The following is a 13,007-nucleotide window of genomic DNA, read 5'->3' on the forward strand; positions in this document are numbered from 1 at the left end:
TGTATCTCCACAGCAGCTGCCTGGCCTGGGATAAAGGCTGGGAGCAGTCAGACGCGGGTTTGAAATAAGATCGCTGCAACAATGGGAGCTGCCAGCCACGAATGGGCCAGGAACAAGGCCAGAGTTATGTAGACAGAGAGTTTTTATTGGAGGATAAATGTAAATGCAAAGGCTGAATGCTTAGTGGAGGGGTGGGTGAGGGAGAGTGATTAAAAAAATAATTAAAATAATAATAAAGGCATCCAGTGTGAAATACCAAGCCAGCTGGCAGACAGCACAAAGGCTATCCAGCAGAAATAGAAAATACATCTGGTGTCACCCAGAGGCAAAGCTAAGAATGGTTTTTGTGGGGAATGTTTTCTGGAAAAGGGAATTTGGAACACCGTGTATGAATGGTTGTGGCAGGTCCCCCAGTGCCATGTCCTATCTCCACGTTGCAGTTGCCTGAGAAAAATGCAAGAACACCATTGTCATTAGGCAATATATCCTCAGGACACCACCCCAGAATCCTGAGACTTGTGACTCTGGGACTTCAGTGACAGACTTCTTAGGGGGAAAGAGTGTGTGTGTGTGTACAATCAATAGTATGAAATTATTTAGCAGACTATTTTTTCTGAATACAAAAAAAACTCTGCAAACAGACACTCCTGTGGCACTCAACTCCACTGCAGACACACTCTGCAAAGAAATGTCTTGCTAAAGCCTGACAACTCTGTTTACTTCAATGCCCTCTACTTTTTTGCATGGGGAGAGCAAGTGAATCCAAACCTGCCTTCTCCAGATCAGATTTGGGATTTTACACACCCTACCAAAGCTCTCTCTTTAACTTTTCTTTCAGACTGACAGTTCATGCTCTCTATTTGTTCCAGGTACAGAAGCCAATTTACACTGTGGATGTTGTTGTCACTTTTTCCTGGGCCTCTTCCAAGTCTTTTGAAACCAGATGACCTGAACTGCGAAGAACATTCACAGATTTATAGTGACATCTTTCCTTTTTGCTTCATCTCCTGTCCTAGAAACTGATGGACTTGCTTTTCTTATGCTGCTGAACACTTCACAGGACTATCTCTCTCAAGGTTTTGTTCCTGAGTGATATTGTTGGGCTCAGAGTAGATAATCATGTATATATGAGGTAGATAGGTGTGTGTATATATGTGTGTGTGTATATATATATATATATATAAATTTCTCCACTGTTTCTTGTTTTCTTTGCTAGCCTGAATGACTGAGTATTATTACCAAACACATCACTTTTCACACCTTTCCAGGTGATTCATGGCAATAAAGAGGAAGCTCTTGCACGCCCTACAGAAATCCACTGGATCTGCCCTGCTGTAGAGACAAACCAGTCACGTTTGTACCCCTTGAACCTTTCAGCTCAGTAAGGATAGAAGTGGCTGCAGCCAGGAGGGTGGGGTGTCTTCTCTTACTTAGTTAATAGCTTTCAAGGTGGGGACTCTACCAGGAAGTCCTGGTAGACTAAAGGAGATGGATCTGTCTTGAGAATGTTTGTTTGCTTCTTCAAAGATTTCCCATCCCTCTGTGAAGCCAAGAGAGTGGCCTTGTCCCAGCATGCTGTCTGTACGCTGGTGGGGACATATCAGAAATAAGTGACTGTGCCTGTTTTGTCTCTGAGAAACAAAACCTTCAACCTGGCAAGTTGCTCCGTTCACAAAAATGTTTCTGAGAGCTCACCAAAATGTTCAGTTACTTAACAGATAATCCTTTCTTAGTTTATTTGTGTGTGTATTCATTTAGTTAGTCAGAGATCACATTGATACTTAGGAAGAAAAACGACCTTCTGTAAACTGCAGGAGATATTTGACGGGTGAAACACACTGTGCTCCCATTTCCAGCCCGGTGGTGCAGTGGCCCTCAGCTGTCATTCCCAGAACAGGTGCTGTAAATCAATACCCTGATGGGGATATTTCAGCAGTGCAGCCCCCTCTGAAGAGACCTCAGAGGTGCTTTGAGCGTGCCTCCATCTGTATGACTGCGGCAAGAGGATGATGAAGGTCCATTGCGTACTCCTCCTGCTCATCTCCACAGGTAAAGGTGTTCCAGCCATTGCCTTGAAGGGGGGTTGTCTCCTTCCAGAGCGTGTGGGACCAGGGCTTTGCACATACCTCAGCCTGAGCGAGCATGTGTTCCAAGAGCAGCCTGTCCTACTGGTAAGGTTTTATGAACACACCAAGTCATTTAAATGAAAGCTTTGGAGTCCAGTAGTATCTGCTCAGATATTTGTAATTTCAGGCAACAGATATTTTGAGTGGAGAAGTTTGTGCTTAATTGTTTTTCTCTCTGCAATTGTTTTTTCATGCTCCCATTTGCCCTGGTGCTGCATGTATTTCAAAATATGTGAAAGGATCTAGTAAGCATGGCTCGGAATGTGAAAAATCATTACAAGAAATTTCATTAAGTTGTGGGGTATCTGACAAGGAGGTAGAACTGATTTGCAGCTGCATGTGTTGTACTGAGATAATTCTTTTTAAAATGTCCCTTAAAAGAATAAACATTTTGTGATCCTAAAAGCTTTTCAAAAATTTCAAGCAGTATATTAAATTCCTACCAAGCCTGTCTACCAGAAAGGAGAAATGAGAGAGGATTTTAATTGTATTAATAAAGTATAGAGCTTCAATTAGATGTGATGCTGTGATCATAACTTAAAAATTGAAAGATGTCTCCTAGCTACCCTCGCTCAGCCTCCTAGCAGGGAAAGTAAATGGTGCCTGTCTGCAACAGACAGCCTTTCTCATTAGTATCCAAGTATTTTAACATAATCTCATGGCAGAACAAGGCCAAGGCAGAATCCTTGGCAATCTCAGCTCAGCTACATAAAAGGCATTGGTGAAAAGTCAGTTAGGAAACCAGGGGAAATCCTAGCTTAGGTTGGAGTCAGCAGCAAAATTCTTGTTGACTTCTGTGGCCCAGGATTCAGCAGAGAGGGGGAGACAAGGGTGCAATCTGCCAAAAATGCTTGCAGTGAGGCTCCACTGTTCTGCTCCCTCTCACTACCTTTAAGGGCAGAGACATACAAAAACATCCCCAAACACCCCTTCCATTTGCTTTCCTCCGCTGTGAAGAAGATACAATCTGAGGACACCGTGTGCCTGCTTCTTCTGCCACAGGCTCTCTGGAAACAGGGCCCATCTGCTTTCCAGTGCCTGTGCTTCTGGGCAGTGCAGAGCCATGCACAGGCACTGTGAAGGCTCCACTGGAACAGGGTTGCACCCTGCCATTTACATTTGTACAATTTTTCTTCCAAGGCTCTTTGGCACAGCATGGCCGGGTCATGCTGGGCAGCCTGTGGGCAGAGCTGTCCATGGACCTACACCACACAGGGAGGGGTTTCTTTCTCTCATCCACCTGCACAACCTGAGCAAATCCCACGGTAGAGAGGAGCTATTGTTCCACTTAGATTGAGGATGCAAGGAGTCTGGGTGGTGATGCCTTCTCAAAGACTGGTGTGCTTCGCCTTCTTTAATGTTACTGTCACAGGAAGGTCTGTGGAACTGAAGGTGGAAAAGGCAACATCAGAAATCCCTGAGAATGGATATTTCCTGTGTTTAACTGCCCATAAGTACTGCATGTTAAACATGCACAGTTTCAGGCTGGAAGTCTGCTAATGTTCTGTCTGATGTTCATGATCCTGCTTGGAGGCCACTGTCACAGGGAGGCCTTGGTGTTGTCCCCGCACCAGCGTTTCCTCCACGCCAGCCTCAGACTGGCGGTGCTGTCGCCTGTTCCCTGCCCCTTCTGACTGGTGCCACCCCTGCTGCTCTGCAGCTGGGCTGGCCCTGTGCTATGAGGACGAGACTCGCCTGGTGGAGGACTTGTTCAGTAACTACAACAAGGTGGTGCGGCCCGTGGAGGACCACCGGGACGCCGTCGTTGTCACCGTGGGGCTGCAGCTCATCCAGCTCATTAGCGTGGTACGGTATGAACGCGGGTAATGCTGAGCCACTGGCTCGTGTGGTGGTGCCAAATGGTGTCCTTTTCCTAAGGAAACAATTTTTATCCTTTAATCCTGATGCTTGCTGACACTCCCTTCTTTTTTTTTTTTCCTTTCCTTTTTTTTAAGGATGAAGTAAATCAGATTGTGACAACCAATGTACGCCTGAAACAGGTAACTAAATATCCTTAACCATGTCATCTAAATCAAATAAATGCACTGATCACAGTCAGGAATTAACTACACTGTCATACTTTCAGGGGCAACTTGGACAGGTGGATCAGGTAGAAGAGCATTTCTTTTTACTGATATCTTAAGAATAAAGTGCTCTAGATGATAAAAGTCTTAAGAAAAGCATTTGGGGTTGGATTTTGAACAGTAGGCTTCTGATATATTTATCTTTGTAGTATTTTCTTTTGGGTTTTTTTAGGTTTTTTTATAAGCTTCTTAAACCAAAATTTAAGTTAATGTAAAAATGAGCTGGTGGTCCCACTCCCATATGTTTATGCTTACCTGCATGTCCCAAAGCAAGGGAGGAGCTGTTTCTGGGAAGTACTCAAACTAACCCCAGTGCTGGGAGAGGATCTCAGGGGCTGAAATCTTCCATCTTTAGCAATGGACAGATGTCAACCTCAAATGGAATCCAGACGACTACGGTGGCGTCAAAAAAATCCGCATCCCCTCAGATGATATCTGGCGGCCAGACCTTGTTCTTTACAACAAGTAAGGGGTGCCAGCTGCGGAGGGAGGGAGGCAGGGAGGGAGGCAGGAGCTCTGCCTTGTGGCACCACTCTGGTGAGACAGTTTTCCCATGACATCTCCAGCGTGTACAATTCCTCAGAGTCAGCTTCTTCAGGAGAAGGCACAGGAGTCATTTGACCCACAGCCAGAGAAATCCTTTCATGACTGTGTTGATTATGCTGCCCATATTACTTTTAATGTCCTTGTTCCTTCTGCAGTGCAGACGGTGATTTTGCCATTGTAAAATACACCAAAGTCCTTCTGGAGCACACAGGTCTGATCACCTGGACACCACCAGCTATTTTTAAGAGTTACTGTGAAATTATAGTCACCCACTTCCCATTTGACCAGCAGAACTGCAGTATGAAGTTGGGAACATGGACATATGATGGTACAATGGTTGTTATTAACCCGGTAAGCAAGGAGTTTGTAATTGGAAAAGCAGCAAAGACCAGTACGTGTTTTTAAGAGAAATCTCAGATTTAGAATGGAATATGACCTAGTTTTGACTGGAAAAAAACAAGCAGACCCAACCTGTAAAACAGAAAATTCTCATTTGTACATCTAGCAAAAAATTTCCTGGTTTGGCTCCTAAATTCTGCATACATATTATCCCTGTGCCCTAACAGTCTCCTGTCTGTCCTCTGGCAGCTTTGCACCACTTTTTTATGGTACTGCCTGTTCTGCTTCTGTTTGCTTTCTTGGTTTTGGGGTTTTTTTGAGGGTGCACATTTTCTCTGCCCAAGACTTTCCATTGCCAAGGACTCTTTCCCTGTCCCCTCAGATATGTCTCCTATCTGTAATATTCTTCAGTCTACTGTCCCTGACTGTTTCTGTAAAATATTTAGTTGAATGCTGTGTAGAGGCTGTAGTCTAAGACTAAATAACATAGACAAGAGTTGTTTACTCACAAAAAAAAAACCCACAAAGTGCATGAGTTACTTGGAATCCCGTTCCTGAGCCAGACCTGCCAAGTTTTGATTTTGTTCAGAACACTTGGTATTAAGAATTTGTTTGGGTGTTTTCCTGCCAGGAGAGTGATCGTCCAGATCTGAGCAACTTCATGGAGAGTGGGGAGTGGGTGATGAAGGATTACCGTGGCTGGAAGCACTGGGTGTACTACGCTTGCTGCCCTGACACCCCTTACCTGGACATCACCTACCACTTCCTCATGCAGCGCCTGCCTCTCTACTTCATTGTGAACGTTATCATCCCCTGCCTGCTCTTCTCCTTTTTAACAGGGTTGGTTTTTTACCTACCCACAGATTCAGGTATGTAAATTAATTCATCCTACTTCCATAGAAATTGCTCTTCTAAGAAGTTCCTGGGAAATTCCCAGTATTTGAAATCATCAGCCAGCTTGAAGGCCGGTGCATACTGAAACTGGACATTTCCACTGAAAGTAATGGCTTTGAATATTCTGCAAAGAAAGGATAAGTGCTGAAAACTGAAGCTGTTGATATAAATAAATACGGGTGCTTTAAGTTCTGCAAACTAAAGATTTAGCTGGATATTTTTTATGTTTTGCCATAGGTAGACTGTGTTAGTACATCCTGCAGTTAATGAGCACACAGGGATGACAGAGGACCTTCTGCATCATGTCAGAGCAGAGGGCTCATTGCCTGCTCACACACACATCACCTTGTGTGGCACAGAGTAATCCTGACCTGTTCTGGCCTCCTTTGTCTCTGCTGAGCCACTTGGGCTCTCTGCAACCATTTCCTCTGCTTCATTGTTTTTGCCTCTTATCAGCTTTTCATACCACTTAATCTCAGTGTAAGCCCCTTCTTATGAAATATCTGATGAATTTTTTTGAGTGGAAAACCTTATACAAAGTTGAACTGGATAAAAGAAATGTGTGAATAATGTCTTATAATTCAAATTTTGACACCCTCTACACGTGAGGAGATGTCACAGAGCAACTGACCTGGTATCAGACGTGATTTTAGTCTGCTCTCTGCCCAGAGACAGAGTAAGAGAAGCAAACCTCAGGAGGCTGTAGAGCACTAATCAGGTACATATGCTGCATTGTTCAAAATGCAGAGACCACAAAATGCTCCTAGCATGTAAAAATATCCATCACCCACATCACCCAGTCACTCCTGGTAATTCCCACCTTAGTGCTGGAGCTGGTGCTGTTAGGCTCTCGGGTTTTCCCAGCCTACTTACTGCTCTGGATGCTGGCAGAGATGATAGCACTGAACATGCACACAGGTGTTTGTGTGAACAGCTCTCATCCACATCCTGCTTTTCAAATAAATGCTCTCTGTACTGAATGATAGGAGCAGCAATGATTTTGGGGGGCTTTTTTACGACAGGTGAGAAAATGACTCTCAGCATCTCTGTCCTGCTGTCTTTGACTGTGTTCCTGCTGGTCATCGTGGAGCTGATTCCCTCCACGTCCAGCGCAGTGCCTCTGATCGGCAAGTACATGCTGTTCACCATGGTGTTCGTCATCGCCTCCATCATCATCACCGTCATCGTCATCAACACCCACCACCGCTCCCCGAGCACGCACACCATGCCCCCCTGGGTCAGGAAGGTGAGCTCTGTGGCTTGGCACACTTGGCTGGTTTCCACCGAACGCTCCATTTTTTATTGGCACGTTTTCTAATAAAAGTCAAAAAGAATTGGGGAAGTAAATGCATCATGTTAAAGGTGTCTAGGCACAAGAGCCAGTGTTTACTACTTAGCTGTGCATAAAGTCAGCAAGGTTGCATAAGTGCTCCTTTAAGTAACAAAAAATTGTTCACTGGGGTACAGTGTTGCAGGGAACAGGTGAGACAAAACATGGGCAGCTAAATGTAGGGAATGGAGAAAAGCAAATGTCCATCTGGACTTGAATTACATATCCTGGTCTAATTCTCCATCTGACTGCAAGGCACTGCTGCCTGCCACTGACCAAGTCCACCAGCCTGCATGAGTGTAGAGCATAAAAGCCAGTGGGAATACCTGAGTTCAGAATCCCATTTTGCAAAAGATGGTTCAGCAAAAGCTAAAAAATCTTCTCTGTACTTTTCCAGTATACAGTTGCTCTGCAGCCCTTGGGCTATCCTTGCACAGGAGTCTAATGGTAATCATAAGATGTAGAAAAAATTGGTTGTCTGTCATTACAAGTTCTTTGCCAGGGAGACAGTATCAAAGATCATCTGATTTATTCAGCAGTCCTTGCTGTTTTGAAGCCTGCCTGGGTTCATACTAAACCATGACATGAAATGAGGTTTTTCTGTGTATTTCTAATTATGCTTTTAAGGTTGCAGGTTATATTGGATTCCCTCTGTAGCCCAAACAACCCCTGCAGAAGGGAACTTTCAACAGGAAACGCTGCATGTGCTTAATATTGCTCTGGCTGCAAGTCTCTGTCACTCCAAAGGAATTTACTGTAAACCTTACGTGCCTGTGTAGCAAACATTCATAACAGCGAAATCAAACCTCAGTAGCCAAGAGAGTTTCTTTGCAGTCCATTCTTTGAGCCGGATTTGTAGGCAATATGTTTGAAGTTAGATGGGATGGCTGGAGCTGGGTCGTGCTCGCTGAGGCCCTGCTCCGCGGCACCGCTTCCCGAGGGGATGCTGGGCACACAGCAGCACAAATGGCTTTTGGGAAGTGTGCGGCAGGCCTGCGGGGGACTCCCTCTGCCCCGGGCTGACAAAAGCCCCAGGTAACTAGGGCATGGGCAGGGATACAGTCGGAGAGGGAATCTGTAGCAGGCCCAGCAAGGGAGGCGATCTGGGAGGGGAGAGGTTTGTCTCTGTTCAGCGCACAGCTGCAGCTGTAACAGCCCCACAGACCAGCAACTGTCATCTTCTCCCTTTGTTTTCAGATCTTTATTGACACAATCCCAAATGTCATGTTTTTCTCTACAATGAAACGACCATCAAGAGACAAACAAGACAAAAACATTTTTGCAGAAGACATTGATATTTCTGACATTTCTGGGAAGTCAGGTTCTGTGCCTGTCAACTTCTACTCCCCACTTACCAAAAATCCAGATGTGAAAAACGCTATAGAGGGAATCAAATACATTGCGGAAACAATGAAATCGGACCAAGAAGCCAGTAATGTAAGGCACTTTTTTGTGCATGATTCATTTCTAGCTTTCAGGTTGCTACATCTTACTTTTTTGGCAAAATATCCCTGCCTTACAAAAACACTCCAAGTCCTGGTTTGGCTCTAGCAGTGGACATCTTCTCTCCTTAATGAAGTCAACAAGGAACAACAAATAATTGTCCCAGATGTTAAATGAGTATTGGCTCCCCAAAATAATAGAAAAGGAAAAAGTGTTAGTGCTAAGGTTTTCTTATGTGATATCTGAAGCCATAGAGATGGAGTGTCTGTGAATAGGAAACCAGTTTCAAGAACTGTAAGCAAGTTCCAAAACACATTTCTTCTGTCTCCCACTCAGGCATCTTGCCCCTGTGGTAAGATCATACTGCTATTGAAAACCCAGGAAGCAAGCCAAACTCCAAAAGACTAGTAGTGTTATCTGAGAAGTGTTAAATGTAACTTAAAAATGGTATTTCCAATTTTGATAAGGTTTTGTTTTATTCCTGAATACTACAAGTAGTTCCTCCAAATGAAGCATGGCATGAGCTACTCTGAATACTGACTTTTTCCACATTGCAAGCCAAAGGAAGGATAAAAGCATAAAGAGTCACACATGGCAGTGTTCCCTAGGAAAACCTAGCTCTGCCTCCTTCTAGCACATTCAGTACAATTAACCCCTTTTTTATTTCAGCTCACACAGCTTTTGCAGGAGTAATTCAGTCCTGATATTTCACCTTCCTAAGTGGTGACAGACCTCTCCTGTTGAGTTGCAGGCTAGTTTGAAGACAGAGGGGTTCTCTGAGAAAATAATTTGACCCATGCTCTTGCAAAGGAGGTGCTTCTTTCCCACAGACAGGATTTACACCACGGTGTTTGCTCCTGTGACCAAATTCCTGGAGCATGTGAAATAGCTCTGGCTGTAGTCTCATGTTCCCTGTGACTCCTTTGCCTCTCTGCAGACAAATTGTTGTTTTCAGCAGGGCTGGCATAGCTTCAGCATCTCTGGGCTTCACTTCCTCCTTGGCTTACAAGGAGGTTCTTCAGGTTACCAGCAAATGCCCCCTTCGGAAGTGGAGCCCAGCTGTTTGTGTCATCGGGGCACTATTGATATATCACTTCCAGGGGGTTTCAAAAGCCAAGTTCCCTAAATAAACCTGAAGGTTGCAGCTTCTGAAGGCTGTCCCTTCTCTGCATTCACTTCTGAACCACCTCAAAACAGTATTCATTATCAGAGTGTCCTCTAGATAAATTACAACAGCCTCTTCTACTTGTGGGAGAGCCAAGGTACAAGTAGAAGGTGCTTTAGGTCAGCACATGTCACTGCTTAAGGTGGACTTACAGGGTGGAAATCATGAGCCCTGCTGTACTTGGTGCCTTGCCCTCTGCATGCTCTTACTGTGCTGGGTTCCCACCAAAAGCATCCAGTGAAAAGGTACAGAGCAAGCGGTCCATGGTGTCCCACAACTGGAAAAAAAGACTGATGGAGCTACCAAGAAGGTTTTGCAAGGCATTAGAGTGGTATGCAAAGCAGGGATTAGGCTTAAATTAATAGGAATTACCTAGATATTTCATGAGAACAAAAAAAGCAATGGAAAAACAAGTCAGTCGGGTCAAGCTAAGAGTTTTGCTTTCAAGATTTTAAACTCTCTTTCAGAAGCAACAATTGACCTAACAATTAAGCTTTTCAACATTTTTTTAATGAAATTGATCAGCAAATTGCCAGGGTTTCTGGTTAGTTTAGTGCTGAAACTTGTATTTCCAGGTTGCTTAGGCAGGCTTTCTTAACCACTGACTTGCTTTTGAGAAGAAAAATGAGCATTTTTTGCATAGAAATAATGGCACTTATGGAAGAGCCTTCCCCTTGTTCAAGACAGTAAATTACAAGAATGCTGTAACAAACAGGGCTCTGCAGAGATTTTACCATCTCCTTTGTTTCTTTCCCAGGCTTCAGAAGAATGGAAGTTTGTTGCAATGGTGCTTGATCATCTCCTCCTTGGCATATTTATGCTAGTTTGTTTTATAGGAACATTAGCTGTATTTGCTGGTCGCCTTATTGAACTAAATCAGCAAGGATGAATGTCAGCTGGAAACTATTTGCTACCCTGAACATCCAAAAGCATCATAACCATCAAAATCTGGCCAGCCTCCGAAAGGTTCACTGACAGGAATCAGTAACTGCTGGGAAAAAGCAGGGATAATAAAATGTAAGGCTCCATACTTAGCACTTCTGAGCTGCTGCTCAGTAGCATTGAATTGCCAAAAAGAAGCATTTGCATTACTGGTAAACTTGAATGGCTGTCAGCCAAGTTTTGATCCATTTTACCCTTTATTAAAAATGTTAATGTATTAATAAGCCTGTCTGACTTTGTAAGCGACAGATACTATTCCAGTGAAGCCAATAGCAGTGTAATAAGCTTTAGCTGAGCTGTAAATCTGTATCCACCTTTAGCATTCAGGCTGGTTTTAATATCTGCTCTGTGGATTTTGTATTAGGAGGGTCACTCCTCTGATAACACTAGATCTAACCCTCAAAATATCTCAAACTCCATGCTTAAGCCCTTGATTTTCATGCACAAATCTGAACTGACTGACTGTCCTGCGTGACTCTGCCCATAGAAGCTCTTGCTGGAGCAAAGAGGAGAGACTCGTTCTTTACTGGGGAAGGGTCCAGCCAATTCCTAGGATAATCTCCCCATTCAGCCTGCTCTGGTCTTGGAAGGTTGGTTTGCACTCTGCGTTTGGAGCGATGACTAATGTGGGGGCACCTTCAAACTTGGGGGTGTTTATTTAATCACGATTCTCTGTTTCCCGAAACCTGTCCCCCGTGTCCCCAGCCCGTGAGCAGCAGCGTGTCCCAGCGCATCGCCAGGGAAGGCAGGGCTCTCAGCTGTGCAGCGCCAGGAGCTGCCAGAGCTTTGCTCAAAAGTTGAGCAGCAGCTCTCTCTGGTGGCTAAAGCAAAGCAGTTCTGCCTCTGGCCAAACACCGCCGGACTTGGGTTACTCAGATCCGACGTAAGCAAGAAGCCTCTCTGCGCTTCCATAATGCGGTGTGGCAATAGCAGCAGTGCTGCCTCTTCTCAAAAATAAATAAGGATAGGTGGGGCAGCAGCGACAAGTTACTCATCTTTTCCAGCTGCTCGTCCAAGCCAAGAGCACTGCTTTGCTAACAGCTGTAAACAATTTGCCATGAGTTTAGTAAAATAATTCATATTATGTTAATGCTCCACAGAAATGTGTCATGCCTGCAGAGGACAGGCATTTGAAGCACTATAGGGAAAATGAGGCATTTGAGTAACACTCCCAGCATTGCGTAGTGTTTGCTGGACAATGTTTTGGTGAGCTGCAGTCCCCAAAGCAGTTTGTCTGGGGTAATCGATCTCTTGTAGCACTGTGCTCCGCTCTTACGGTTTAAAGGATGGTAATCTTTGCCTCCCTGGATGATCATTAACCCTGAAGTGAAGGCCAAAGATGTATTGCTGGGCAACACCTCTGCTGACAGAGTGTTCAGTGCAGCTGGGTTTGTCTCTGGTGGGAGTTCCCAGCTCCCAGCCCCTGGGGAAAATCAGCAGCTCCCTGCTCACGATGAGCTAAGCTGCAGCATGATGGTGCCCGGAACTTGATTTGAGAGCCTGTGATTGGCACTAAAATTGACAGAACAATCCTCTTACAGCAGCATGTGGTTGAATCTTAGCATTAAAAATAAACATCAAGTAACAAGATTCATGGTGAGCATCTACAGTATCTTTGTTCAGCTTCCCCAAGGCAGATCTGAGTCTTGAGGCCTTCAAATTCCCCCCATTTGTGTGTCAGAGTGAGTGTGTGCACGTGTTTGCCTGCCTGTCGTCTTCTTCAGCTCTCCTTACAGATAGCTAGGTACCAGTGCTTTCCTTCTACTTCCTCAGATAAAGGTTTGAAACTATTTATTCAAAATTTTTCATTTGTGATGGTTTGACCTGTCTTACAGGCACAGCAAATCTTCTGCCTTTCTGTCACTTTGACTCTTGATGAGCTAGTTGTGTCTCAAAAGATGTGATAGCAGGCAAAAATAAATGCTAACAACTTCCCTTCTTTGGTTGCATATTCTGGGCATTGTACTCTGACTCTCCAAACAGGGTTCTCCAAGCATCCAATCAGGGCTTTTTCTTTTTTTTTTTTTTTTTTTTTTGCTTTGAATACTTGGACTGTACCAGCCCCTATTTTCTCTTCCTAGATCACCTTTATGATATACTTTTCTTGCATACTACTTGTATGCCACTAAGATCCCCTG

The 13,007-nt window shown here is 44.4% G+C and overlaps 1 protein-coding gene across 1 annotated transcript; it reads left to right on the forward strand.

Moving 5' to 3' along the window:
- The first annotated feature begins 1,230 nt into the window (after nucleotides 1-1,230).
- Nucleotides 1,231-12,460, forward strand: CHRNA1 (cholinergic receptor nicotinic alpha 1 subunit). The gene is made up of 9 exons (XM_015635553.3): nucleotides 1,231-2,049; nucleotides 3,787-3,932; nucleotides 4,082-4,126; nucleotides 4,566-4,675; nucleotides 4,912-5,107; nucleotides 5,727-5,964; nucleotides 7,012-7,235; nucleotides 8,517-8,756; nucleotides 10,685-12,460. The coding sequence occupies exons 1-9, from the start codon at nucleotides 2,007-2,009 to the stop codon at nucleotides 10,814-10,816; spliced, it is 1,374 nt and encodes a 457-aa protein (XP_015491039.1). The 5' UTR covers nucleotides 1,231-2,006; the 3' UTR covers nucleotides 10,817-12,460.
- Nucleotides 12,461-13,007: the final 547 nt, after the last annotated feature.

Source organism: Parus major, chromosome 7 (assembly GCF_001522545.3).
Source record: "Parus major isolate Abel chromosome 7, Parus_major1.1, whole genome shotgun sequence".
NCBI classification, from domain to species: Eukaryota; Metazoa; Chordata; class Aves; order Passeriformes; family Paridae; genus Parus; species Parus major.